This window comes from Acanthaster planci, linkage group LG18 (assembly GCF_054643075.1).
Source record: "Acanthaster planci isolate LZ-2023a linkage group LG18, COTS_SCS, whole genome shotgun sequence".
Classification (NCBI taxonomy): Eukaryota; Metazoa; Echinodermata; class Asteroidea; order Valvatida; family Acanthasteridae; genus Acanthaster; species Acanthaster planci.
The window spans coordinates 6055226-6080788 of record NC_141794.1 but is presented as its reverse complement, the minus strand read 5'-3'; the positions used below and the strand labels follow the sequence as shown (position 1 = coordinate 6080788).

At 44.0% G+C, this 25563-nt stretch overlaps 3 protein-coding genes across 3 annotated transcripts in view; 2 read left to right on the top strand and 1 right to left on the bottom strand.

The window, feature by feature from the left end:
- Positions 1-225: 225 nt before the first annotated feature.
- Positions 226-4606, top strand: LOC110982752 (potassium channel, subfamily K, member 16-like). The gene is made up of 2 exons (XM_022241388.2): positions 226-744; positions 1154-4606. The coding sequence occupies exons 1-2, from the start codon at positions 441-443 to the stop codon at positions 1927-1929; spliced, it is 1080 nt and encodes a 359-aa protein (XP_022097080.1). The 5' UTR covers positions 226-440; the 3' UTR covers positions 1930-4606.
- A 5318-nt stretch (positions 4607-9924) lies between these two features.
- Positions 9925-11022, top strand: LOC147796123 (modulator of apoptosis 1-like). The gene has a single exon (XM_087148944.1). The coding sequence runs from the start codon at positions 9925-9927 to the stop codon at positions 11020-11022; it is 1098 nt and encodes a 365-aa protein (XP_087005070.1).
- An 8732-nt stretch (positions 11023-19754) lies between these two features.
- Positions 19755-25563, bottom strand: part of LOC110982753 (transient receptor potential cation channel subfamily A member 1-like) — a 37950-nt gene continuing 32141 nt past the window's right edge. The window contains exons 24-27 of the mRNA XM_087148605.1: positions 24691-24876; positions 24018-24172; positions 21906-22043; positions 19755-21493 (exon numbers count right to left, since the gene is read on the bottom strand). Of these exons, the coding sequence (XP_087004731.1) occupies positions 21364-21493; positions 21906-22043; positions 24018-24172; positions 24691-24876 (609 nt within the window). The 3' untranslated portion in view covers positions 19755-21363. The remainder of the gene's footprint in view (positions 21494-21905; positions 22044-24017; positions 24173-24690; positions 24877-25563) is intronic.

Here is a 25563-nt window from a genome sequence, read left to right as displayed (position 1 = left end):
AACCCCAGCCTTAGAAACACTGCACAGTTGGGTTGTTCGGGCGATCCAAACAAAAACGCATCTGTTTGTTTTGCCTTCTCCCGGGAAAATGAAAATAGAGATCTGCACTTCATTATCTTTCAATCGGGGTCGAAGAGACGAAAAAGCAATGCGTTAGTCAAACCTTGTGAATGCATTCACCTGTTGACCCGACAGAGTATCACGTCATCGCCTGATGTCAGAGATAGCTACGGGTACATCGGAACTCCGGCACCACCACTGGCAGTTCGGACTCACACATTACGTGCACTTCAGAAGACAGTGTAAATGTCTGTGCTCCCTGTATGTACATGTACGTACGAGCAGTGACTAACATAACACTGACATAACGTGCAGAGAATATACATGTACTGTATGTAGTGTCGTTGTAGACTGTGGATTCAAGACAGCAGTACCCAAAGATGAACTGGAAGACCCTTCTTATCCTGGTAGCTGCCTTTATTTTGTACCTGGCGATTGGAGCTCTGGTCTTCTCAGCCTTGGAATCGCCTCAAGAAGAGGAGGCAAAGGCAGAATTGAGGGCGTACAAGGAGGCCATCCTGTCAAATTTTACATGTCTCTCTGAGGAGGATTTGGAAAAGCTAGTCAAACGGATCAAGAACGCCGTAGAGCGCGGAATTAATCCTCTCCATAATGTTTCCAGTAGGGCTCACTGGGATTTCAGCAGTTCGTTCTTCTTCTCTGGTACAGTGGTGACTACCATAGGTGAGTATTTCAGTCGTGCTTCTTAGGCGCATGCGTACAAATGAGTCTGTTTACATGGTATCTTAATATGTCAGCTAAATATTAGGACATCGATACAACTTGAGCGCCCTATCTCGTTGAAGCGGGGATTACATTACAGATCTACTTCTCCCTTCCGCTGCATACTTCATACTATACATGTACCTGTCCACACTCTTGGGAAGTCAAACGGGATTCTGCGTAGACCATGTGTTTCCCAAAGCATAATCTTAATCTGAATGTGACTATTTCATCTCCGGTGCTCTTTCTCAAATGTTAGGTATGCTTACGTTCCAGAATGATCAGTTTGCTATAGCTGTAATCCTGTTAACTGTTATTTTTGCTGTTTTACCTTTGCTCTTGTCTCTTGATCTATCTAACCACACTCTAGGCTACGGCAGGCGTTCACCCACTACCGAGGGCGGGAAAGACTTCTGTATTGTCTATGCCATCTTTGGCATACCATTTACGGGTTTGTTACTCTCAATTGTTGGAAAATTCTATCAGGAGTCGTTTGGGCGCATGAGAGGTCACCTTGATCGCATTCTGTGCGATTACTGCTCTGTGACCAAAAGAAAAGTGCGACTTTTCATTGTGTGGTTGGGAGTGGGATCTTTCACTTACGGCCTTCTAGTGTTGGCACCAGCTGGGATATTTACAGTGTTGGAGGACTGGAGTTACAGGATTGCACATTATTACTGTTTCATCACTCTGACAACCATTGGATTTGGCGATTATGTTGCAACACTGGATCCAAAGCATGATACCCCCGGGGCATTGTACATCATTTACGACGTTGCAGTAGTCTTCTGGTACGTTTTTGGTTTGTCTTTTATTGCGATACTGATCAGCACCATCGGGACAAGGGAGGAAAAAACAGCCAAGAAATTGATGTCATCTGTCTCGTATAAACCAAACAGTGCACACAGAGAGACATCTTCCAGTAAGAACGCGTCTTACTCGATAGAAGGTGCAGTAGAGTTAACAATACAAGATGGGCTAATAGAGCCAGCAGCCTATAGGAGAACACAATTTTCCAGCTGCGAAGAACCCGAAGGATCGACAAAAGTTGTATTGAATGATGTGCCACCGTCTGTATCCCGAGAAAACCAGCCTGGTGTGAAGCCAAATTCTTCAATCAATGATAATTACAGTGGAAATAACTAAAAAAAAACCAATTAGATACGGAGGGTGCCAAAGGTGGAAGCAGAAAAATCCGAAGTGAGGTTACATGGGACCGAAAGGGGTCTTTAAAGAAATCAAAATTTAAAGTGTGGGAAGGAAAATAACGAAGGCAGTACAGTATCTACCATTACCATGGCAAACAAAAGACGTGGCCACTTCACTTGCCACGCAATTATAACTTAAAGAATCTGACCTTGAAATTATTTTGCTCATTGTTTTAAGAGACTTTGGATATTTGCGTGACTTATACTAGATGTATGTTTAATTTGATGACTGTCGTTTCGTGATAATATTCCATTGCATATTATTACATTGATTTTGGTTGTTACAACCCATTAGTAATGGCAATGGTTTTATTTGGTGAATTCCAGAGACATCTTAAGATATCAAAAAGGCATTGTAAATCTACTCATATACTATTCATGTAAACGAAGACCCGATTATTGTATTGTGACAAGTGGATTGGGCATTTTGTTACAGTGGTGGTCCTAAAAACAAAATTACACATGCACTGAGTCATTTTTCTCATGACAACATGTAATAATTATTTGCCTAATGGCGCTGAACTGCACTCAATATTCAATGCTGCTTTAAAATATTTATCAGGCTATATTGTGGCAAATGTTTGGTGTTTGAGCTAAATATAACTGTTTAATCATCCATCCATACCTTCATTATCATATCATATACGGAAGTACCTCAGCCAGTAAATATAATGTACATGTACTTGAAATCTACGCATAATGTGATGACCGAATATTTTATTGCCTTGCCGAGCCAGATGCGTGCCTGTACATTCGCAACACAAATATGGACTCTGATCTATAATTTCGCTGATTTATTCTCTGATGTACCGTACGTTATAATGAAAAGCCTCCATTTGTGTACGTGTACATATTTGTCATTGATGATTTATGTTAAAAGAAAATGTACTTCGTATAACAAAAGGTATTTTTAAATTGAATGGAGCTTTGGCGATGATTGAATAATTCCTTACAATGTGATAAAATATGACTACTTATAATTTGGGAACATTGAGAAAACATCCTTATTTTTGCAGTGTAAAGAGTTAACATTCATCTGCTACAATGAATGAATTGTTCCTAGATCGGTTGAAAAAGATCTGAGGTTGATGATGGCTGCATGCATTAGCAGCACCTTGGATTGTATTAAAAAAAAGCGCTTGATTGTCACATGTCTGTTGTGCATGTGAAGGGTTCGTATCACGACTTGAGTTTTTATACGTTTTCAAAGGGGACCTCAGTATCAAAATTTACCTCTTGAATATTCCTTGTGGATAAATGTACTCTCTCCCTAAAGGCAGTGAGATTATAATGTACCGCCTCATGCACTAGTTACGGATAAAGCGTATTTTTTCCTGTGGCATCAAGCTGTCAGTCTCCATGTACACCCTGCAGACAGTAACAATGATGGAGACACTGTGACCTTGTAAAAAGTTGTTTTGATACAAAATGGAAGAGCACAATGCAGCATATAATTGTAAATTCTGTGTTGACAAAGGGGGCCTAGCGCGTGCAATCATTTGAATGATAAAGTGAAATGGTGTAATGTGGAGAGGGTCGGGTCAACATCCCCGGTTTTTTTTTCTTCATTTTATTTTTTTAGTGTTGTGCTTCGAATCCACGAGCTGTTCGGTTTTGAAACTGCCTACTTTTGTTTTTGTTTTTGGTTTTTTTTATGTTTGAAACATTACAAAAACAATGGTGGCTGATCATACCCCTGACACCTTAAATTCAGGGTGTGTGTTGCACTTGGTGTTCACACGACAACTGAATAAGATTGCCCATATCTTGCCTTTGATGTAAAATATGTCTTACAAAATCTACCTTGGTTGGTGTGTGCATTGTATCTAGAAAGTATATTAAATATAGAGTTTAGTTTTATATGTATATTTGCATGAATCACTTGTATAAAAGGGTCAACCCTGCGACGCGTTTGTAATTTACCAACTCTGAATACAACTGAATGTAATCCTGTGACTAGAAAATACTCAAGGTCAATTTGTTCCAATTTCGTCTGTTTTGATTAGCTGGATTCTCGTTTTATATGCCACTAAGCCAGTGATGTATACAGTATTGTTATAAGATGTCGGTAGTTTCATGCAAGAAATCACTTTTGGTGATAATAAAAACTGGTTGACGAAATTATTAGTTGAGAGTAATTGGGACATACGACTAAGCAAAGAACGAGCTATTAAAAGCTTCGGCTCACTATCAAGTCATCACTTGACAACAGTGCATTACATTAAAAAAGATGAAGTGATTTCTCACCCAGTGGCGTAGCCTATCCACGTCTTGGTCAGAGGATGGCAAAAATATATATCTTTTCTGAAAGATTTTTCAATTTTTTTATGTTAAAGCATCATTTGTAATACCATTTCTACAAAATATTGGTACTTATCCCCTCATTTTCTAGATACAGCAATGATCTCTCGCTTTCCCTCTCTTTCAGACATTGGTAAGTGAAACCTGCCGCTGGAATTAGGCATTGACAGGCTAAACGTGGCCAAATGGTTTGGACAAGAAACTGTATCTCTTGCATTACATCCCTCTCGATATAACTTTGTTTACATGTTCAAGATAATACAAGACAACTTTGTTTACATGTTCAAGAAATAAACCAAATAAGTCTCCGAAGATCTCCAGAGTGCATGAGTGAGCATTTTTGTTCTCCTTCCATGTACATTATCTGGCACAATGCCAACAGCCTGAAGTACAATCCCGCACATATACCAGTAAAGGCGCCTTTTCATATGCGCGTCTGCACTTGCGCCTAGCGTTGCATATCCGTCAAAATCGCTCTCGAGGCCATTTCTTTACGGCCGAACGCAACGCATACGTGTGTTATGTTAATGAAGTCGATTTTCTTGTCCATGAACGCATCGTGTACGCAACGCATCGAAAAAACGTACAGATGTAAAGGCGCTTGAAGTATGCTGTGCGTCGTTTACAGAGATACGTGTACTTCTGGATACGGCAACCTAGTTGGACGAGATGCTGGGAAAACACGTGTACTTGAAATCAAAATGTTAAACAAAACAAAAATATCCTTTCCCAAAATAAAGCACAACATAATACAAGACCAAAAGAGAGAAACATCCGTGGAACTTTCTGACACCTGCGTCGTATGGTGCGAAATTAGAGGAGATATGATTTTGCAAGTCTATAATTTGCCAGCATTAATGACAGTATCTGGAAGTCAACTGAAACGTATAGTCCATTTCCGAAAACGTTGGACCCCCCCCCCCGTTTTCAACATGAATTTGCGTATACTCCTTCAATCCTAATATTACAAATCAGGGTGAGTCCACCGTGTATTTACACAGTGACAATTCACGCAGCGAAATTGTTGTTTTGAGTACCACCAGTGTGCATAAGCGTGAAGAAGCCCTTATGGCGAGTTCACATGATGTTCACGTACTGCAGATTCAAAGCGTGTACGAATTGGTGTGTTTACAAAAGGGCCGATATATGACTACGACTTTTACTGTGGGTTTCAAGTTTATTATTATTGAGATTGGGATTATTGCCAAATATATTTCTAAGCAAATTTTCTTCATTGGCTGCAAGTAATGCAGCATTGGAAAATTTCATAATATACACACATTGTGCTGAATCAAACGCTGAAATGTGCTGTCAAATACTAAGAAAAAACTGTATGTCATCTCTTGCACATTTTCCTTCATTCCAAGTTATAATTGACACACATGGGTGTATTCCATTGCAGATTTTCACCAAATTTAGCCAGCAGCCAAAAGCTCTTACTCCAAAATGACCATAGCTGCAAAAATTCTTCAAACTATACGGATCTGAGAAACGGAATAAGAGATGTGGTCACTGACCTTTGCTGTTTATTTTCGTCATTTTAAACAACTACGCATGCAAACTCAACTTGTCTCCAAGAATACCCTCCCGAGAATTATTGTTACAAAAACCAATATTTGCTCACTGAATAGATCGTGGGTGTGGGGGTTAACGACCGAGAGTTTGTTACTCTTGGAGGGTTCAAACAGACGCCAAACAGTCAATGGTGCCAGCGCCTGGGTTCTGCAAAGTCTCAACACTGACCACGAGGCTACCCCTCGGACAAGTTCTGCGTTTTGTTCCCACAATATTTTCCTTCTAGAGTCATTACTTTAACAATACAACGCCTCTCTGGTTAAGTTAAGGGCCGATTCGAAAGACAAGATGAATCTACTCACCGTCGTCTGAAACTATTATAGATACGGTTAGCGCGTATGTTCATGCCCCTCACTTAGTCTGTACGCATGCGTACTGAATCCCACTATAGCCAGCAGCCAGTAAAATCGCTCTTGACTCGGACAGGTGGACCCCCAAAAGTAATCGATCAATATCAAGCTTAGGAAAAGTTGTTTGCCCTTTATTTCCATACCGATTAGTATTTCAACACTCAAAGTCCCTTTTGATAACTTGCACACGATGAAAATCCTTTTTCTTTCAAATTTTTGCCCGTTTTTCTTATGTACCTCCAAAGTAACAGAGTCGGAAGTTGGAAGTGAAGCCAACATTTTAGAGGGGATTTTTTTTCAGTTTTCCCTGTCATTTCTCTACTTGTGAATGGTGAGGAATATCATGAACGCTCTAATGAGAAAGTATCATGCAAGAAGGAAACCGTGTGGATGAAAACGGAAAGTTTTTGTTTGTGCCTTTTAGTCGGCCAATTTGACGCGACTGTACGTATTCGTACAATGTAGTAGGCCAACTCGTACCCAAACGCACTCGTATCCGGGAGGTTGTACGTACGTGTGCAACATGCCCCAAGTCCGGATATCTCCGATTTTGGACTGCTGCCAAACTCAGTGCGTACATTTGAATCCGCATGAAAAACGAACTGCATTTCAGACAAATGGTTCTCTATCTTGAAAAAAATTAACTGAGAGGTACAAAAAATATCAGTCTTCCAGACAGTATCACCGATGATCTGAGGGGAATTTGACAAAAATGTGAAAATGAGTAAGGTGAAAAACAAGGAAAATGACGAAAATGGGTCCCAATGAAAAACGAAGTGAATTTCAAAAAAGGATTTTCTCTCTAGCAGTAATAACCTTTTATGTACACAAGAGTTACTAGTCTTTCATGTGGCATCAAAGTTATTTTAAGGTAAACTCGGCAAAATCGAGAAAATTTGACACAAAGCTAGGTAAAAAAACGAAAATATTTCTTAATTATACTTTGTCGAAAAATTGGTATTTTCCACTTTCTTTGATTTTTTCCGGCGATCTTTTTCCCCAGAAGCTATTAAATATCACCATTTGATAGATTCTTGGCAATTTATTCACACGCAAGGTCTTCAAGGTGTCGGACCCTGTATAATTTGGGAAAATTACTGTCTTTTTAGGTCCGACAAAAAATGTTGTTTTTTAGGTTTGACAGAGGATGCTAGGTTTGGACTTTCCCACGGCAGCTTGAAGCACACTTCCTTCCGGCGGCAAAGTCTTGCCCGGATACAAGCCGTAGGATGTCCGGGTGTCGGGTTTCTCTCCCGGAAACCGCGATCACGCTGGTCAACGTGGCCCAAGGAGGGGACCAGATTGGTCAACTCCTAGGTGTCCACGTCTCCCCGTGGAATGTCGTCCACCATGGCACTTTTTAATTGGCTAGTTCCAAATTACCTCATTTGTCTTAATTTTTGGGCCAATCGCAAGAGCTACTAGCACCTGTGCGAACGCGTGATTCGGTAGGACTATTTAACCCCCCTCTCGTGGCTGTGTCTTCAGAGCGTACTAAGACCTAGGTGCGAGTTCTATCCGAAAGTGCCCCCTGCACTTTTGCCGTCCAGTTAGGAAGGAGAGCCGACTCCCCAAAAGCGACTTTCTGTCACGTTCCTAACGTTCTCGCATCATTTTGCCGCGTGCTCTGTCGATACAGGTAAGCCGATACTTTCTTATTTTTGTATGAACCATGTAGCTCTCTTTTTATATGATATGATTGTGTGACGGCATTGAGATTTGTCTTGCCCACTGATGATAATGTTATACTTCCCACACTCCACGAACATGGATCAAAATTCTGTCCGTAGATGACCTTGAGCAATCTGCACACACATGTACACTGCCAGCGTGTCTAAAATACCCAGTGCATGTCCGCACGACACAGTAGCCACACGATGAAGATAATAATCTTTTAATCCAACGTTTAACTTGCTCTGTAGATAGTCGTATAGTTCACGTAGGCTGTATGGATAAGTGTTACTGGACGTTCCCACATGCATTTACATGTAACTGAAAATCATGACCACTTGCCGTACTGCTTCCACATGCCATTCGAATGAATTAGCAAGTGTACACTTTTACTGTTTGGCCCAGATCACGTTTCGTGTTCTGCAGATAAACATGAGTTTATGCATGTATATGACCCTTGCACCGTTTAGTTTCCCCATTCCGATATTTCAAGTGTAAAATGTTCTGGGTGGACATCCAAAATTCTTATCGCCATTGTTGTTGATATTTTTTATGCGAACCCAGTTAGTTTAGATGCTATGTCTGATTGTGTTTAGATCTAATAAGATACATATGTCAGTTGGTCCTACAAATATTTGAGAGCGTACTAAGACCTAGGTGCGAGTTCTATCCGAAAGTGCCCCCTGCACTTTTGCCGTCCAGTTAGGAAGGAGAGCCGACTCCCCAAAAGCGACTTTCTGTCACGTTCCTAACGTTCTCGCCTCATTTTGCCGCGTGCTCTGTCGATACAGAGTACGAAGTCCCCAGGTCACGCTTCGGAGAGCCGACCCGGTTCGCCTCTCCTCCCGGCCCGCTTTTCACCCCCTTTTCCTGTTTGGGAACGCCCTTGGGAACGCCACGTCACCTACCCGGACTCGCGGAGACTCGCCCCGGCACTGCGGACATTTGCCACCCAAGCAAGATCAAGTCCTGGAAAGAAGAACCAGCTAAGCCCTTCCTTTTGTTTGACATTGTATAATTTATTATACCTTGTAAATCACACATGACTGTACTTGATATTTTTTTTTGTTCCTTGTGTACATACTCCAGTGAGTTCCGCCGTATAGTCTTTCCACCAGAAATCTTTCAGACTCTTTCCCAAGTTTGCCAGCAATTGTTGCAGATCCCTTTGTTCACTTATTTTTTCCTCTCAGTTGAGACTCTTTTTTCGGCGCCGTTTCTCTTGTGTGTGCTGGTCCAAAATTGCCCGTTCTTCATATCTCTTTTCACTGGAGTATTACGCATTGAATGTTGACATGAATTCTGTAACTGTTTTGCTTGATATCCTTGCATATGAATCACATAAGGTGTGCAAATAACAATACTTGTGCCCAGAATGAGGACCAACTGAACTCCTGCTATCCGCGTGATTTTTTTCCTTGTGAGCAAATTTCCGACTTTTTATCGAACCGGCATAGGCCCTCAGACAATACTTGAGGTAAACCTGTGACAAAATTGGAGGCACCGCCCGGATTTGCTCTTTTCAGCGCTATCTCCCCTGCCATTGGTTACCTGTTTGTTGTACGCTCACATGTTTGTTTTGGGCAATTTTGATTTTTTTCTTGAAAGGGGAGCAGAACAAAAAATCTTTCGCAGAAGCATTTCCTTCAGTTGATCCTATTTAATTCTTTCTTGTTGGTGGTTCATTGCTGAATGATTATTGTATGATGACAACCTTGTTGACGTATCCACATTTTTTTCGCCTTTGATTTCAATGTGCCATTCACTGTGTTCCTGTATTCAAGTTGTTTTCGTGTTTATTATTATTGATGATTCATTGCTGATAGCCGGTGAATAATTGTTCCTCCTATGTCTGCACCTTGATTTTCTATTGACTCAACTTCTCAGAATTGTTCACTGGTGATAATTTTGGTTGAACCACACCGCTTCTTTTTTGCCACTTGTGTATTTTCCCCACCACTTTTTCTCGTGGATACTTTCTAGAGGTTGCATTTTTTGTACCGTAATTTATTGTAACACCGTATCGACAGAGCACGATGGAGTTTTCCGAGGCCCTTAAGGAATTTTTGTCTGGCCATGGGAAGACCATGGAAGATCTCAAATCTCTCACGCTGGGCTCTGAGGAGTCAGATACTAAGGAAGAAAATGTTTCTCCTAAAGCTAGCCAAGTTGTCCATGTCATTGACAAGGTTGCCAGTAGGTCGTATCGCCGTCTGAGGTTGTTTTCCGGCAAGACGCCAGTTCCTTCTGGCGAGCTTGACTTTGAGAACTGGCGACGCTTGGCACGCCAACTCTTGAAAGACCAAAGCATCCCCGACTCTGAAAAAAGGAGCAGAATAACTGAGTCATTAGTTCCTCCGGCTCTGAATGTCGTGTGGGCTGTGAGTGACGGGAGCCCAGCGCAAGAATACCTGACGTGCCTGTCCCGGGCATACGGCTCTACATCAGATGGCGACGAGTTGTTGACAAATTTTCGGTGCTCCTACCAGAAGGAGGAAGAGAAGGCTTCTGATTATCTTCTCCGTCTTCACACGCTCCTCACCCAAGTCGTCGAGATGGATGGTATCGATTCCCAGGATGCCGACAAGACGTTGTCCAGTCAGTTTCAGCGAGGGTGCCTGTATAACGAGCCACTGTTGAATGTGCTCCAGCTCCGAGCTAAGAAGGACAACCCTCCTAACATGCTTACTCTTCTTCGAGAAGTGCGAGCAGCCGAGGCCTTGCTGGAAGAGAAAGCAGATCGCAGAAAGAATGACAGCAGGCTAACAAAGAAAGTTGCTACCATGGTCCATACCGTCTCAGCTGACAGTCGAGATGCCAAGGCGACCCCTAGCCCAGCCCGAGATAGCGACGGAGAAGTGGCAGAATTGCGGCAGACTGTGGACCGTTTGCACCGCCGGCTGGATGGGTTTTTCAAGAGCCAAACTACTACGCCCCGGCGGCCGTCTCCTTCGACCCCTGCCTCTGGCCGCGCACCCAGAGCCATTTTCTGTTACAATTGCGGTGAGGACGGCCACCGTATGAATGCATGCTCCAAGCCGAAGAATGCTGCCCTTGTGCAGGAGAAGATGATGCTTCGTCTGAGCAAACCCAGGGATGACCAGAGTTCGGGAAACGACAGCGGGCAGCTGTGAATGCCCGAACAGCCGCCCCGAACCAGACCAAGGGCCCAATGAGTCGTTCACCTTCGTCGATGCGGTGTCAAGGAGATTCTGCTTCAGATGTTCCCCCAGGTGTTGTTGGTGATCAGGCTGTCACCCCTGTCTTCATCGATGGACAACCAACCCACTGTCTCCTTGACACCGGATCACAAGTCACGTGTATAACTGCCAGATACCACACCCGTTATCTCCCGCATCGACCGCTACAGCCCCTTTCACATCTTGCGGTGATAGGCGCCGCTGGACAGCCTGTCCCTTACGAGGGATACATTGAGTTAAATTTGAAGTTTCCCGCCAACTCTGCTGGAATGCAGAAGGAGGTCACGACCCTTGCACTTGTCTGCCCCGACCGCCAGAGGGCTGACGATGTTCCTCTTCTCGTCGGAACTAACACTAGTGTAGTCCGTGAAATGGTGCGAGCCTGTGAGCAGAAAGGTGGCAAGGATTTCCTCCGAAAACTTCAAGTTGATAGTGCATGGGCACAAGCTTACCAACTGTCACATGACGTACGGCCTACCAGCCGGCTTGGGCCAGTGAAGTCCTTGAAGGCCACAACACTTAGACCCGGGCAACAGGTGGAAGTGACAACGCGGATTAACAATCCCTCCCGTGCCAAGATTGAAGTTCTTGTTGAAAAGGAGAACACATCCCAGCTCCCCGAAGGCGTTGAGCTAAAGAATTGCCTGGTGGAATTACCCGCCCACAGAGTGGCAAAGACGAAAGTTGTCATCGCCAACAAATCCTGTAGAAGTGTGGTGGTCCCTGCACGATGTTTCCTTGCCTCAGCGTTTGCAATTGAAGAGAAGTTGCCTCACCACCCTCAAGACGCCTGTATGATGTCTCCATCTCCCTCCAAGGATGAGGACGGTGATTTTGATTTTGAGGGTTCTCCTCTTCCTACAGATGACGTGACGCGAGTTGTTGGGATGCTGCGAAGCCGTGCTGATGTATTTTCCAGAGATGACTTAGACATTGGCTGCACCACTGCCGTGAGACATACCATTAACTTGTCCGACGAAACGCCATTTCGCGAAGGTTGTCGGCGCATACCCCCTGCAGATTACGCAGATGCTCGCAAGCATATCCAGGAACTCCAGGAGAAAGGTGTCATTCGCGAATCCGCAAGTCAGTTTGCCTCGCCCATAGTATTGGTTAGAAAAAAGAATGGAGACCTCCTCCTCTGTATCGACTATAGAAAGCTGAATAGCCGTACCATACGAGACCAGTATTCCATACCAAGAATTGAAGATACTCTACACGCCATGAATGGTGCCCAGTGGTTTTCGTGTCTGGACTTGAAGTCGGGCTACTACCAGATTGAGATGGCGGAGAGGGACAAACACAAGACCGCTTTCTGGTGCCCTCTGGGGTTCTACGAATTTAATCGCATGCCTCAGGGCATAACCAACGCCCCTGCGACCTTTCAGCGCTTGATGGAGAAGTGTATGGGCGAACTCCTGCATGATGGCGTGTTTGTTTACCTGGATGACATCATAGTTTATGCCAAGACGGCCGAAGAGCACGAGGCCAAGTTGCTCCAGGTTCTGGACCGCCTACATCAGTTCGGGCTGAAGCTTAGCCCTGCTAAGTGCAGATTCTTTCAGTCGTCGGTTAAATGCCTTGGGCATGTCATTTCGGCTGATGGAGTGAGCACCGACCCCAGCAAGATTGAGGCGGTCAAGTCCTGGCCCGTCCCGAAGACAGCACGGGAGTTGAAATCATTTCTGGGATTTACCGGGTACTATAGGCGCTTTGTCGAGGGGTACTCTTCGATAGCAAAACCCCTGAACGAGTTAGCTGCTTGTTATGACCTAACGAAACGGCATTTCGGCAAGCAAAAGCAGAAGAGGCGACCGTCAAAACTTCGCAGCCCGTCCGAGCCTTTTGGTGAGCAATGGAGCCCAGCGTGTCAGAGCGCATTTGACACAATCATACAAAGGCTGACCTCGGCCCCCGTATTGGGCTATGTTAATTACAGCCGGCCATTTATACTCCATACTGACGCAAGCGGGACTGGTCTTGGCGCCGCACTTTATCAGGAAGATGACAATGGCCGATCACATGTGATTGCCTATGCGAGTCGCGGACTTTCCAAGTCCGAATTGAACTACCCCGCCTACAAGTGGGAGTTTCTGTCATTAAAGTGGGCAGTCACCGAGAAATTTCATGACTACTTGTACGGGGGACAGTTTACTGTCCTCACCGACAATAACCCGCTGACGTACGTCTTAACCACGGCAAAACTAGACGCTACAGGACACCGCTGGCTCGCCGCCTTGGCGAATTACAACTTCGTCATAAAATACCGCCCTGGTAGCAGCAACGCAGATGCTGACGGTTTGTCCAGGAGGCCCCAGCCGGTCCCACAGGCAGATGACGAGTCCCTCACCAATGAAGAGAAACTGCGTCGACTCCGGCGACGAATTGAAGATGGCCAGGATGCCGTATGCTCAAAGGAGGTATTCAGGGCTGTTTGTCAACGCCATAACGTCGGCGGGACCGTTGATGATGAGCAGACTCTGGTAGAGAGCATCGCTGATTCTGAGCACGCTGTGCCAGGGGAGTTCAACAGAGCGACTGGTCAGACGCCCCTCCCAGCCATGGATGTCAGTGATTGGCGCCGACTCCAGCAAGATGATGATGCCATCGGCGAGGTGACACGGCATGTGAAGAGTGGACAGTGCCCAACTGCAGAGCAGCGATCGTCTCTGTCTGAAGAGGCTCGGATACTTCTTCGTCAGTGGGACAAACTGTCCCTTGTAGACGGCATCTTGTATCGGAAGTCTACTGCCAATGACAAGTCAAATATTTTGCAATTAGTCCTCCCCAAGGGCCACCGATCCAAGGCCCTACAAGCCCTGCATGACGATGTCGGCCATCTTGGGTACGAGAGGACCCTTGATCTTGTCCGTTCCCGCTTCTACTGGCCAAAGATGGCGGCTGATGTAGAGGGAAAATGTCAGATGTGCCAACGATGAGTGAGACGCAAGAAACGGCCCCAGAAGTCAGCGCCCTTGGTCTCCATCAAAACCTCAACTCCAATGGAGTTAGTCTGCATCGATTTCCTTTGTTTGGAGCCGGACGACAGTAAAACCAAGAACATCTTAGTCGTCACCGACCACTACACCCGGTACGCACAAGCCTTCCCAACTAAGGACCAAAAGGCACGCACCGTGGCTAAAGTACTGTGGGAGTCGTATTTCATACACTATGGGTTCCCTGAACGGCTTCATTCCGACCAGGGTAGAGATTTCGAGGCACAACTTATTAAGGAGTTATGCGACATGTCAGGGATTAAGAAGAGCCGGACCACACCCTACCACCCCCAAGGGAACGGCCAGTGTGAGAGGTTTAATCAAACACTCCTCAACATGCTTGGCACACTGGACGAAGAGCAGAAGAAGAAATGGAGGATGCATGTGGGCCCTCTTGTTCACGCGTACAACTGTACGAAGCACGCATCAACCGGGATGTCTCCTTATTTTTTGATGTTCGGCCGAGAGCCCCGACTACCCATTGATGTCTTGTTTGGGTTACCATCGCAATCAGGTGCTAAAGGACAGGGTCAATACGCGGCCAACCTGCAAGAGCGGCTGAAGCGAGCTCACGAGCTGGCATCCGCCACGATGGAGCGGACAGCCCAGAGAAACAAATCTCGTTACGACGAGAAAGTACGGGAGAATGTGCTGGAGGAGGGTGACAGAGTCCTTGTCCGAAATGTCGGTCTAAAGGGGCCAAACAAACTTGCCGACCGCTGGAGCAAGACTGTTTACAAGGTGCACCGGAAGATTAGCCCCGACATGCCGGTGTACATCGTGAGCCCAATTGGTGGCGAGGGTCCCGATAAGACACTACATCGGAATATGCTCCTCCCCTGTGGCTTCCTCCCTCCCAACGGCAGCGTACCTGATGAACCCGAGCGGCCTAAGCCCAAGCCTCGTCGCAGACGTGCCATTAGGCGACAGCTACCTGAGCACATGGACGATATGGATGATGCACTGGACTCTGACCTGTCGGACGACCAATTCTACGCACTTCGCCCGACGCCGGCGCCCAGGCGTACCACCTGTCTCAACCCGAATGCTCCAGTTTTCCATCCTGAAGTCAACCCCCCAGTGCCAACGCCCAACGATGACGACTCTCGATTGCATGAGAATGATGTTATGGTTGACAGCGACCCTACCCCAAAATCGCATCATCCCAACTCAGACGAGACTATGTTGACCGCCAGCAGCATCGGTGGAAGTTCTCCTTCAGGCCTTTCCACTTCGGATGAGCCCAGTGGTGAAGGGGAAAGGAACTCCGGTGCTCAAACCCCTGCCAGTTTGCATAGCGCTGACTCTAGTTCCACCTTAGACTCAATTGCCGCAGATGAACAAGCTGAAGCCAAAGATGAGGACGAGTCGGGTCCCGCCATTCCGGAGATTACCAGCGAGGCATCCACTGACCAGGATGCCGGTGTACCAAACATCGCCTCTCGACCTCTGCGAAATAGGAGGCCCCCCAAATACTACGGTTTTGAAGGGATGGAGGCCAGACTCCTTGAGCAACATCTCAAGACGCAGCAGCGAGCTTTGGAAGTCACCAATAACCTTGTCAATGTCATGTGTCAACGGTAAACTTCCTGTCTTTAATTTTTATGTCGTGGACGCCATGGTTTTAGAAGGGGAGAATGTCGGACCCTGTATAATTTGGGAAAATTACTGTCTTTTTAGGTCCGACAAAAAATGTTGTTTTTTAGGTTTGACAGAGGATGCTAGGTTTGGACTTTCCCACGGCAGCTTGAAGCACACTTCCTTCCGGCGGCAAAGTCTTGCCCGGATACAAGCCGTAGGATGTCCGGGTGTCGGGTTTCTCTCCCGGAAACCGCGATCACGCTGGTCAACGTGGCCCAAGGAGGGGACCAGATTGGTCAACTCCTAGGTGTCCACGTCTCCCCGTGGAATGTCGTCCACCATGGCACTTTTTAATTGGCTAGTTCCAAATTACCTCATTTGTCTTAATTTTTGGGCCAATCGCAAGAGCTACTAGCACCTGTGCGAACGCGTGATTCGGTAGGACTATTTAACCCCCCTCTCGTGGCTGTGTCTTCAGAGCGTACTAAGACCTAGGTGCGAGTTCTATCCGAAAGTGCCCCCTGCACTTTTGCCGTCCAGTTAGGAAGGAGAGCCGACTCCCCAAAAGCGACTTTCTGTCACGTTCCTAACGTTCTCGCATCATTTTGCCGCGTGCTCTGTCGATACAGGTAAGCCGATACTTTCTTATTTTTGTATGAACCATGTAGCTCTCTTTTTATATGATATGATTGTGTGACGGCATTGAGATTTGTCTTGCCCACTGATGATAATGTTATACTTCCCACACCCCACGAACATGGATCAAAATTCTGTCCGTAGATGACCTTGAGCAATCTGCACACACATGTACACTGCCAGCGTGTCTAAAATACCCAGTGCATGTCCGCACGACACAGTAGCCACACGATGTAGATAATAATCTTTTAATCCAATGTTTAACTTGCTCTGTAGATAGTCGTATAGTTCATGTAGGCTGTATGGATAAGTGTTACTGGACGTTTCCACATGCATTTACATGTAACTGAAAATCATGACCACTTGCCCTACTGCTTCCACATGCCATTCGAATGAGTTAGCAAGTGTACACTTTTACTGTTTGGCCCAGATCACGTTTCGTGTTCTGCAGATAAACATGAGTTTGTGCATGTATATGACCTTTGCACCGTTTAGTTTCCCCATTCCGATATTTCAAGTGTAAAATGTTCTGGGTGGACATCCAAAACGTCTTATCGCCATTGTTGTTGATATTTTTTATGCGAACCCAGTTAGTTTAGATGCTATGTCTGATTGTGTTTAGATTTAATAAGATACATATGTCAGTTGGTCCTACAAATATTTGAGAGCGTACTAAGACCTAGGTGCGAGTTCTATCCGAAAGTGCCCCCTGCACTTTTGCCGTCCAGTTAGGAAGGAGAGCCGACTCCCCAAAAGCGACTTTCTGTCACGTTCCTAACGTTCTCGCCTCATTTTGCCGCGTGCTCTGTCGATACAGAGTACGAAGTCCCCAGGTCACGCTTCGGAGAGCCGACCCGGTTCGCCTCTCCTCCCGGCCCGCTTTTCACCCCCTTTTCCTGTTTGGGAACGCCCTTGGGAACGCCACGTCACCTACCCGGACTCGCGGAGACTCGCCCCGGCACTGCGGACATTTGCCACCCAAGCAAGATCAAGTCCTGGAAAGAAGAACCAGCTAAGCCCTTCCTTTTGTTTGACATTGTATAATTTATTATACCTTGTAAATCACACATGACTGTACTTGATATTTTTTTTTGTTCCTTGTGTACATACTCCAGTGAGTTCCGCCGTATAGTCTTTCCACCAGAAATCTTTCAGACTCTTTCCCAAGTTTGCCAGCAATTGTTGCAGATCCCTTTGTTCACTTATTTTTTCCTCTCAGTTGAGACTCTTTTTTCGGCGCCGTTTCTCTTGTGTGTGCTGGTCCAAAATTGCCCGTTCTTCATATCTCTTTTCACTGGAGTATTACGCATTGAATGTTGACATGAATTCTGTAACTGTTTTGCTTGATATCCTTGCATATGAATCACATAAGGTGTGCAAATAACAATACTTGTGCCCAGAATGAGGACCAACTGAACTCCTGCTATCCGCGTGATTTTTTTCCTTGTGAGCAAATTTCCGACTTTTTATCGAACCGGCATAGGCCCTCAGACAATACTTGAGGTAAACCTGTGACAAAGGGAAATGGCAGTACAATCCCCCACATGGGTCACCACTGATATACGTCGTCTGCTAGAATAATTTTTTTCAGGCCGACGACTATTATGTCACTATTGCGCATGCGCGAATGCACAAACTAAATTCATGGAGACCATGGGGACCGAACATACGTAGCGGTGTGCCCACTCTAAAATTGGATGGAGGTGGAGCTCTGTTTCTAATGCGTTACGCGTTGGTCATGGGTCATGACGTATGGACATATAGCCATGTTTGAGCCCTCTTTCCGACAGTTTTACTTGTCAATTTTATGTGAAACCTATTCTGGAACTACCCAGTTAAGATACATAACACACTACAGGTGTAACGCAGCGTCAGCGACAACATGACAATGAAACAAAAAACGTTTTTTAAAATACACATTTAATAGACATCCATGCGTGCCGAAAAGAAGTCTTTTTTCTTTGTTTAATTAATCAGCCAAAGGCTGTCTCTGAGATTTCCTTGTTCTGCTGGTAAATCTCCGTACCGTATCAGATCAGAGGAGATTCGCTACATACACAAAACATTTCAACTGGGATATCAGGTGCACAAACCTAACGCAATGACTGCATATTAATAGGCCTACGTGACTTTTTTCGCGTCGATGCCAGGAAGGGTGCGGTGATCCACTGCTTCCAACCCCCTTCTCCCCGTTTCTTCCCCATGAGGGCGCTATGTAGGACTAGTATGACTTCAAAGCTGTTTGTATAGGGTTGCGACATGAGTGCATCGGTGCACATTAATAGTACCCGATAGCACAGCCACTTTGGTTCTGATGTTTGAAGCTGACGCTATGCACAACTCGTCTAACTATCAGTTTGCACGGCGCGTGGAGCTGTCTGCAATGGAGGTGCTACCATGAACCATTACCGTATACCGTGAATCCATTCCCGTACACTACTCCAAACGTATCATACTTTACCAGTATCCTTTGGTTGTAATTTTGTAAGTAATTTACGGTGTGAAACTGTGTCAAGCAAAATATAACCCACTTAACGCCCAAGGGTCCGGAATGTATTAACAGCGAATGAACAACTTCAGCACAATTTGATTCTGCACACTATAATACTGTACATGTTTAAGGCTGTCATTTACAAAATGCATTATACTCAGAAAGAAAATTCTCAAAAGGAAACGAACAACGCTGCCAAAAACCAATTACCCGTTTTGAAATATGGCGGAAACAATTTGAAGGCGCTATCTGAAGTCAGTAAAGTTGGAGTAAACACAAAACATTTTACCCAAAATCCCAAGGTTGGGTAATCACAGCCGTTGCAATTTTCAACCTCACTTTGTGAAGTGTTTTACCCCGGCAAATTTCAGTGAGGAGACCTGTACTCATATTTTGAAACTTGGTAATACGGAGATAACACTTATATACAAGTGTGGTTCTTGATTATGTCGTATATATCAAATGACGTTATAACCTCCAAGCACTGTGTGACACACAAAAGATGTACTAAAGGTGTAGTGATAAAAGAAGTAAATATTAACATAAGAGCTCCAAGACTGAGTGGGTGTTAACAGGTTGGACATGTTTAAGTTTCAAAGACTTGGGTTTCATTTTAAGCTATTGCAAATTAAGGAAAATGCTCCCAAATTTCCGTCAAAGTTTAGGGACTCTGGATTCATGAAAACAAGATGTCAGAAATCGTTAGTTAAAAATGGCAACCCTTTTTAGAGCGTGGTGAAGTAGAGAGTTCTCTTGAAACAACTTCGCTCGTAGTCAGCTGAAAAAAATATAAATCAGCAATGACACGAGCACTTACTATCACATGGGATGTTACCCTGACGTGTCACTGTTAACAAGCTCGCCCTGAGAATTGTCGCTTCAGCAGTGAGAGATTACAAAAAGTCTAACCTTAATCTTCACTACGAAGATAACAGGAAAGCAAAGAAACTAGATGGTCATAATTTAATTGGTCTTATGTCTAAGCTTTGTCGATAACCGTGTCACAGTATAAGGGCAGAATGTCTTCTTTAATGCACGTACTTGCATGTAACCCAAAATATTTACTTGCAACACCTAAGACACTCAGCTATAATGCGCTAATTCCACAACAATTGTGTCTCTTTCCCATTATCACCATGTGTCATAAAGTTAGTATACAATTATTATGGACGTTATTAATGCAATACTGGTTTGATGTTTTGCTGTTTGTTGTTTTCAAGAAACCTACTATGTCATGAAAATAAAATTCTTTAAATAGACATTTATTTTACAGATAATTACTAGAATTAAATGGCAAATTAAGAAAAAGGTTGGCGAATTTCTCGTACTACGATTTTAACTGTAAAACTATAACATGAACTTATACCCCCAGTAGCATTTATTGTCTGATAGCTTACATAGTAGTTAGCTATACATGTACTAAAGGAAAGTAATAACCGCTGGTGGGATGCTATATTATCTGGTAAAAACTTTAAAATTGCGCCGCGATAATTAAAACCATCAAAATGTTTTATTTAACACAGTCAAAGTTTTCACACGAGGTTTAAGAAACTCTGTTTGACCAATTGTTTCGCAGAATATCACGTTTGCTTTACAGATGACATAATGATATTATTTGAAAGATTGAAAGGTTTCTTTAGATATTGTTTCGACTGAGTATTCCGAAAGACTCAACGCAAATATTGTACATTATTCAGCGCGAGCTTCTCACTGGAGCCAAGGAAGGCAATTTTAAATATATTTTATTCGCGTGGGTGCCACTCCCTTCAACGAATGACTTATATTCCACAGAATGCGCACAACTCCTAGCGTCTCAACATGATAAAAACAGCAGCGCATAACAATTAGTGGAATATAGCCATGGGGACGTAATGACGTCGTGTTCTGCTTACCCGTGCATTCTCTTGCCGAAGTCATGAACGACAGCTGCTCCCCATGTCAAGTTAAGCGGAACGTTTGGCGTATAACCAGTAGGAAGTGCTACAAAAATTTGGTAGAGCTGCCTTTCTCTTGTGGTGTAAATTGATGACAACGAGTAGGTGTGGGACTCCTAAAATTGTACAATTGCTTGGCGGAGAAACTTCCAAAAGTGCGCAGGTGGGGGATCAACTTTTCATGATGCAGACGTACGTGCATTTGAATGCTTGCTCACTTATTTGCCTTTGAAATGTTATGCCTTAAAATTTTAGTTCCCAATTTTCCAATACTAATGAAAACATTTCGGCTATTTGAAATAAATATTCAAAAATAACCTACAAATACGTTTTGTTTGTTTCTCATGATTATTATGTGCTAAACACTGCTCACAACTGCTCCTAACCTAGCCCTATTGGAGAACAAGTTCACAAAAATAGTAAATTAACACGTAGTGTGTAGTTCACATGATTGAAATAGTATGCAAGTAGGCCTACATAAATCTAAGCATAAGGTCGACAACGTGCGTAATTAAAAAAAATGGATATTGCACATTTCTATAATAAAAATTTGTTAAACCTGATTCTTTCACATGCTTTCCCAATCACTCTGATTAACAATTCACAAAGAGAAAGGAGCGCACACTTTACCAGCTTATTACACAGACGGTTCTGGAGGTTTAATTCCAGATGATTCTTTGCGGTGCGAACGGTACAACTGGAGACGCCTCTCCCTGTCCCCGTCTCGCATCATGGCGGCTGCCGTCACCACTTGACCCATATCAATTCTGAAAAAAAAACAATATGAGGGAATACTTGAACATAAGGCGCCACACGAAAGCACTCACCTGTGCCTGTCATTCCTGTGACGTAATATCTATTAAAAAAAGCGCGAACTGGCCGGATCGCGCTGTTTCTACAGGGTATCCTAAAGAAAAATGCTCAGATGCTGGAATATCATCAAAGTCGTTGCGCTGTTTCCAACAATCGAGGAGAATTTTACTCTCGTTGTCTCCGGAGCACTTTGGCTTCGTTGCATATCTGAAATAGAGATTTTCTCAAACATTCAGGATAGCCCAGATAGGAAATTTGATATCAAGGATTGCCCTGTTTGGATCCCAAAATTTAAAGACAGAACAGTACTGTTGTGATGTCACTTTATTTGGCAACGGCTAGATTATCTACACCATAGAAACTGACCTGAGTCGCGAACCATGTTCCGTAGGGGGTGCTGTGCCTTCATCTTGGTCATCGGCCTCGGTGGTAATTTCCATCTTCTGAACAATGAGACGCAGGAGGTCGTACTGCTTATCCATCTGGAAGGACAGTGACTTTATCCTGTGATGAAGAGGACGAAAGGACTGTACTAATGAATGGAGTGCAAAGAGGTTAGGCATCTTTGGAGTTCTGTTATGAAATGAATCGGCCTTTAGCAGAAGAACCCTCATCATTTGAAAAGAGCCATTCTGCCCGAAGTGTTTATTTCATTTTTTAACAGGTGGACTTCACAGTCGTTCTTGTACCAACGAGGTGCAGTTCCGACAAAGGGCGACTCCATTGCTGGGAAAATTGCGCTCCTCTTGGTCCAGCTCGATGGTCATAGGACCGTAATTAGTCCCACTGGCGTATTACACACAGGGTGTTCGAACCAGTGGCGCATCCAGATTTTGCAGGTGAAGGAGAGGTAAATTAGGGATTAGTTTTCTGAAATAATTGTCCTTTTTTGGGACAACTTCCCCTTTGCATGCCAGTGCTCCTTCTAAAGTGTTGGCGCTTTCAAGTTCTATCAAATTTAAAACATGTCTGTGGGGACGGTAACTTGACATAAATGCACCGTAAAACGCAAGCGTTTAACTTCTTAACGCAAATTAAACGGAAATCTGTAACACTTTTTAAACATTTTGATAGTTTATAAATATACCCACCATCATGTTTATATGCTGAACACACTGTTTGTTTAATAAACGCAACGTATTTTATGATTAATACGTGGATTTGTTTAGCAAAATTATGATTTTAAACACTTTGTAATCATAAACACATTAGTGTGTTTATTACTTTAAGAAACTTAAACGCCTAAACAAGTGTACAGGCTGAAGCACTTTTTAAACACTTTGACCCTTTATGAAGGGTGCAGTGTTTATTCACTGCACATTACTGGGTAGCTGTGGCATACACTCACAGAAATCATATGCTGTGACGTGAAGAGTGGCAAGCCAACTGCTGCGACTTAACACGGGAACTAAAATGGTCGAAATACTGTTGACAGACCTTTTTTTTTCAGAAAATTGTTACCCATCCGAGATCCTCGGTGAAATACCCATGCACATTAAACGCACGAACTTGGGTAAGAAACAAATGCAACTCTGAACAGTCCGATTTCTCTACATTTGCAACTAACAACAGCGAGGAGACGCGCAGGGGATGGACGCCGACAGAGAACGAACTGCGCATGCACGTGCGTGTACATACAGCGCATGTGCCTATATAGGCCTAGTCGAGTCTTAAGCACTAGGCGGTACAACTGAAACACGGTGTTTATTTTGGTTGCAATAATCAAGTGATAATCCACTATGTTCCATATATTCGGACCTATACGTTATATCAGTAGTAAATTTACCACTTACAACATGAGATTTGCATATACCTTTTCGACGTTCGCAATGCATTGTGGGTTTGGATGACATACATGCAATGTATTTCATGCACCCTATGGGAGTAGTGTACCAGCAAAACGTTAACCCGTTTCCATTTTATTTTCATACTCCAATTCAAGCCACCCCCTTCTGACAAAAGGCATTTAATGTCCCAGTGATAAGCACTTTATGTGTTAAACACCTTCATGTTTAAACGCACCGCGTGTTCAAATGTTAATGTGTTTTATATACGCATCAAACGTTCTTGGGTTACGCAGTGTGTACAACTTGGCCATCAGTCAGTCTGAACGAGTTATCATTCTCTTAAAGTTTTGCTATGTAAACTATTTAGCCTATGCCAGTGAGGAATTTGATTTAGCATAGGTTAAGGTTCCTGGCTTATAAAAGGCAAACAGGCGTGGCCGCCAAGGGCAGTGGTCGTCAACCTGTCCTCGAGGCACGTCTCGTCATGATATGTGGAATAAGTTTTGTTGAATTTAAAAGAGGGGATCATGATAGTAGCCATTCTGATCTGCGCAAGGTTAATTATGTTTGGTTTGTGTGATAGTATATTTCGTTTCGTTAAACTTCTTTTAATCGTGCAGTTGTCACGTTCCCGGAGCAGACTGACCCTCATAAGAGTTAAAAAAAAACGAGGGATATCAATTTATCCTACTTGTTTTTCAAGACGTCCATCTCTGAATTACAGGTCTGCCCGTTCTCCTGGAAACCTTTCGAGAGGCCAGCACTCCTCATTGCCGACTCCACCTGCTCCAAGTTGCTGTCCTTCCCAAAGAAGACGTGTTTCATTTTCCTCCACATCTTGTTCCCCTGTAGATGATTCAGTGGGATCAATTAGGCTGGCCGAACTGTTAAGTCGTGGGCAAATAGTATAAAAGACGTTTCATTGATTGCCATGGGGCTTTTCTTTTTCATGGCTGGAATGTCCATTCCAAATTCTCTGGAGCTATTCTTTCCGGCCTGAAGCTGAAAAACAACCCTTTCTGCGGACTGTTACATCATTTGAAGAGAATAAATACGAAAAAATGGGTCATCAACATCAGTCCCAACATGAAAGGAATGAACAATACACTGACTAACTGGCGAATTATGCCGTCTGAGAATATCCCTTCCTAACCTCCACAGAAAAATCACCCACTCTCCTAGTTTTTATTAGATAAGTATTCTTATCTTAGTTTGACTGATTTTAACATTTCTTTGGTGAATTTTATGTGCGTCTTTGTAAACACAGTTTTTGCGCTGAGCAATGTGCCTATTAACTGCCACTATCAGCAAAGGAACGCAAAGATCGGAAAAATACCCCCCCTTTCAACCTCGGTAGGACGTACATAGTGTTCACGTTGGCAAGCCGTTTTCTTGTTGGGGAAAATCAAGACGTAGTCCATGTCCACCCAGTCCAGCAGTTTGGCAGGAATCTTCTGTTCCATGTCGGTGTACATCTCAACCTGCATGGCCAGCCGCTGGAGTTTGGCGTCCTGTTGCACCTTGGCAATATCACCCACGGCGAGACCAATCTAAGGAGAGTCGTATAAAAATGTACTTAATAGAAAAGTGGATATTTATAACACACCTCTTCCTTGTTCTTTATCCTGGTTGGCCGAATTAAAGTCACGTGTGGTTCACTAATATGGGTTAGTACACGAATTAGGCGTCAGCTTGACTCCACACGCGCGCGTATCAATTCCAAACCAGGAATCGGGTCAGGATCCGGTCAGGATCCGGTCAGGAACTAGTCTTGAAAAATTTTGACTGGTTATTGCGCCCTCTGGAGGTTGCTATGGCTCATTTTAAAAGTTGTTGAGTATGGGCGATTCACAATAGTGAGCCTCCAAGAGTTTGCAACGCGTTGACCTATAACAGTGCGTAAAATCTGTCGACCTAATACGCATTCGGAAACAGTCGACAGATTTCGCGCACTGGAATTGGTCATCAGGTTGCAAACTCTTGAAGGCGTATTAATGTGAATCGACCGTTTTCAAACAGTTAAAACCCAGGAACATTTCTTTTCCTAGTTGTATACAGCGACTCAAAATTTGACGGCCTCTATGAACACTAAAATGAACCTTCAGTTTGGGCAATTTTTGAGTTGGTATCGAGTGAAAAGTTGAATTGAAACAGTTGAAACCCTGAAAAAATTATTTTCCTTGTTGAGTATCCGGTTCGTGTCAAGTCACTTCAGTTTAAACCACGCCCACTGCACA

Bases quoted from the DNA above. Each gene is read 5' to 3' on its own strand.
- LOC147796123 (XM_087148944.1), top strand. From the start codon at position 9,925: ATGGAGTTTTCCGAGGCCCTTAAGGAATTTTTGTCTGGCCATGGGAAG.
- LOC110982752 (XM_022241388.2), top strand. From the start codon at position 441: ATGAACTGGAAGACCCTTCTTATCCTGGTAGCTGCCTTTATTTTGTAC. The intron at 745-1,153 runs GTGAGTATTTCA...ACCACACTCTAG, and splicing joins TACAGTGGTGACTACCATAG to GCTACGGCAGGCGTTCACCC.